This window comes from Belonocnema kinseyi, chromosome 5 (genome assembly GCF_010883055.1).
Source record: "Belonocnema kinseyi isolate 2016_QV_RU_SX_M_011 chromosome 5, B_treatae_v1, whole genome shotgun sequence".
Classification (NCBI taxonomy): domain Eukaryota; kingdom Metazoa; phylum Arthropoda; class Insecta; order Hymenoptera; family Cynipidae; genus Belonocnema; species Belonocnema kinseyi.
In genome coordinates this window covers 96,235,453-96,238,607 of record NC_046661.1, presented here as the reverse complement: position 1 = coordinate 96,238,607, position 3,155 = coordinate 96,235,453, and the positions used below count along the sequence as shown (strand labels likewise).

General features: G+C 33.2%; 1 protein-coding gene across 5 annotated transcripts in view; it reads right to left on the bottom strand.

Moving 5' to 3' along the window:
• Positions 1 to 891: 891 nt before the first annotated feature.
• The window catches only part of LOC117173489 (facilitated trehalose transporter Tret1-like), a 35,122-nt gene continuing 32,858 nt past the window's right edge, over positions 892 to 3,155 (bottom strand). For 2 of the 5 annotated variants that reach the window (XM_033362102.1, XM_033362101.1), the window contains 2 exons: positions 2,550 to 2,638; positions 892 to 2,375 (listed from right to left, as the gene is read on the bottom strand). In XM_033362102.1, coding sequence (XP_033217993.1) covers positions 988 to 2,370 — 1,383 coding nt within the window. In that variant the 5' untranslated portion in view covers positions 2,371 to 2,375; positions 2,550 to 2,638 and the 3' untranslated portion in view covers positions 892 to 987. The remainder of the gene's footprint in view (positions 2,376 to 2,549; positions 2,639 to 3,155) is intronic. The other 3 variants (XM_033362100.1, XM_033362099.1, XM_033362104.1) reach the window with 2 other exon arrangements.

The window sequence follows — 3,155 nt, the reverse complement described above, 5'->3', positions numbered from 1 at the left end:
ATGTACCTCTGACCAGATACTCCACAAAATGTAACTTACCCAACACTGGTTATAACCATCTTAAGTCTGAGAGAAAAATAAGATTCTTTTTTTTATATAATAATAATAACAAGCAGGAGGTGTTCTCCCTTCCGATTGTATTCTCGCGTTGGCATCGCAGTAAGGCTTGACCTTTTCATTAATGACTTTGACGGATATGTTGTCTGTAGCATTTCTAATAACGACCTGGAAGTGAGAAGTGCATGAAGATATTTTCTTAATTTTGTAATGTTTTGTAGTGTTTTAAGGATCCTTATGAAATAAAAATAAATCATTACTTTTGACAAGATGAAGATATATCGAAAGAATCTTAACAAAAAGAAATCATATTATTAATTTAATGGTGATCCATTAAAGATGAAGACATTTCATCAATTGTTCAAGAACATTGCCTAAATTTTTACCAGATTTCTTCATCTTGCCTTAATTACTTCATTTTTCTTTCATTACTTTTAATTCATTTTATGTCACTAATTTTAATTGATTTATTATTTTTAGGCTTATTTGAAAATCCTCTTTAAAAAATAACACATAAAAGAAAAATATAAAATGAAGCTGACCTACGATTGTACCAGTAGATACATTGAAGCTTAACATCCATTTCTGTTGTAATATCCTTAATTCATGTCAGAAACAAGTTTGAGAAAAGTTCCGCCGTAGAAAAATTGTTTGAGACAAAATTATTAGAAAAGTTTAACTTACTTTTTCTTAACAACTTTGCAAGTTATGAGATTTACGTCTCAAAAAAATTTTCTTGAAAGAGGTCTATAAATCCAATAAACGCAAGCTGCAATGGACTGTGATTCAATTCTGCTTTTATATACAAAAAATCGTTTATTCATCATTTACAAAAACATAAATAATTACTAAAATTTTACAATAAAGTTCATACACGCAACATTCTATGTAAACGGACTACATTATCATTATACAATCATCTCAGAAACATTAAAAATGGAAAAAGCATATTTTCCTCGAGTTCAACATCACTTGTATATCTTCTAGTCTTTTTCCTCTTGTTTCAGGTATGGTAATAAAAGCAAGAAAAGTACCACTGGCACAAAGAATGGAAAAAACAAAAAACACACCATGCATACCCAGTGTCTCAATCAATTGTTGAAATCGAAACAGGGAAAAGAAGGCAAATACCATATATTGAATTTTAGTGACAGCTATCGCTAAATTTTTAACATCGGGTGTAAAAAGTTCTCCTTGATAAACATAAAAAAGATTGATGGAGCCAACAGTAAGCATTAGTTCATACACCACAACTCCAAAAATTGGGAACCACCTGATAGAGGAAACATCAAACTGTTCTTTTTCCAAGAAGAAAAAAATTGCCACAATTGCCAAGGAGATTGCACCCACCATCCCAGTTGAAAACAAAAAAATTTTCCTTTTGATTCGTTCCACCAACTGTGTACCTATTACGCAAGCAATAAACTGTGTACTTGCCAGTAACAAAGAAGATATTTCTGGTTTAAACATCGAGCCATCGTAAGTAAAAATTTGTTGAGCAAAAAATATCAAAGCTGCATAGCCTGAAAATGCCTGTTGCGCACCCAAAAATGTTAGGACCAGTAAAGCTCTTCGATTATTTCGGAAGGAAAGTAACTTCCACAAATTGGTTTCCTTGAAACTTAAAAATGAGGGTTTAAATTGTCCCATATTTAATTTCGGTAAGGTTCCGCTCCCATTTTCCATTTTTTTCAAAGGTTTTCCGATTTTTGATTCTTCTCTTTCTTCTTCTTCTTCATTTCCAAGATCCATCAGCTTCAGCTTCTTTTCTTCACACTCGATGTTTTTCTGTAGAAAATATAAAGAATCCGGCACAAAGAAAAAGGTGCAAACGAAAAAAATTGGTATACAGAGGAGGGCGATGTTCATGTAATTGTATGGCAAGTATGCTCCAAGGATCATGACGAATAAGATTCCAATGTTTAAGGACAAAGATAATAATACAAGAAATATGCCTCTATTTTTTCTATTTCCAATTTCGGAAAGATAAACGGTGAGTGTACATATTGCTGCACCATATCCTAATCCTTTTAAAATTCTTGCAATATATAATACGAGACAATCTCTTGCTAGAATTATCATGATCCAGGAAGTAATTTGTGGTATTGCGAGCCATAATAAAGTCTTTTTTCGTCCTAATCTATCAATTATTAGTGGATTTAGTAAATATCCTAGCACGAAACCTATTGTTAAAAGTGATGCTATCCAATCACTTTGTTCTTTTGATATTGGCAAGTGTGATGTTTCACTGGTCAAATAAGGCAATGCTGGAGAAGTCCATGCTGCACTGGAGCCATACCCAACTGCTGTCATGGAAGCTGTAAATAAATTTCATTCTATAGATTAAAAAAAAACATTTTTTTACAGATTCCTTTTACCGACATTATCGAAACCTCGAGCAATTTATTTGTGCAATTGCCAAAATGATGATTTTTTTTCTCAAAATATTATTATCCAAGTATAATAATAAAATCTCAACTATTAAAAGTTACCTAGAGTTTAGCAGAGATACGAGTCCTGGATTACTCAAGATGTCGGTAATTGGATCGGTAATTGCAATTTGACAAATAACAAATTTTTCCTAAAAAGAAAAAGAAAACAATTTCCCCTTGGAAAAAAATAAGAGAAAAGAAAAATGATAATTTCTTTGTTTTGTTTTGATACATTGATTGGTACATTGATCCTGAATCCTCAGAACAATAGTTTTTTCTGGCAGGGTGGGGAAGAAGGGTAGTTAGGGGGGAGGGTTTCATGGGCGAGAAAGGTGATAGAGAAGTATCAAGAGCAGTTGGGCAACGTAAGTATTGAGGGGGAGTCGCTGGACAAGATATGGGAGGACCTGAAAGAGAAAGTGAAAAGGTGTGTGCGAAAGAAGGTATTAAGGAAGAAAAAGAAACAAATAGTAAAGCCTTGGTGGAATAGTGAATGTAAAGTGATGAAGAGAAAGGTGAAAAAGAAGTAAAGGAAGTGAAAGGAAGGAACCGCGAAAAGGGAGGAGTACGGAGGAAGGAGTTTAGGGTGAAGATAATTAATAGGCTTAGGAAAAGTAGCGTGGGGATCAGTGATAAGATAGGGAGTGAGGAATGGAGGAAATTTTC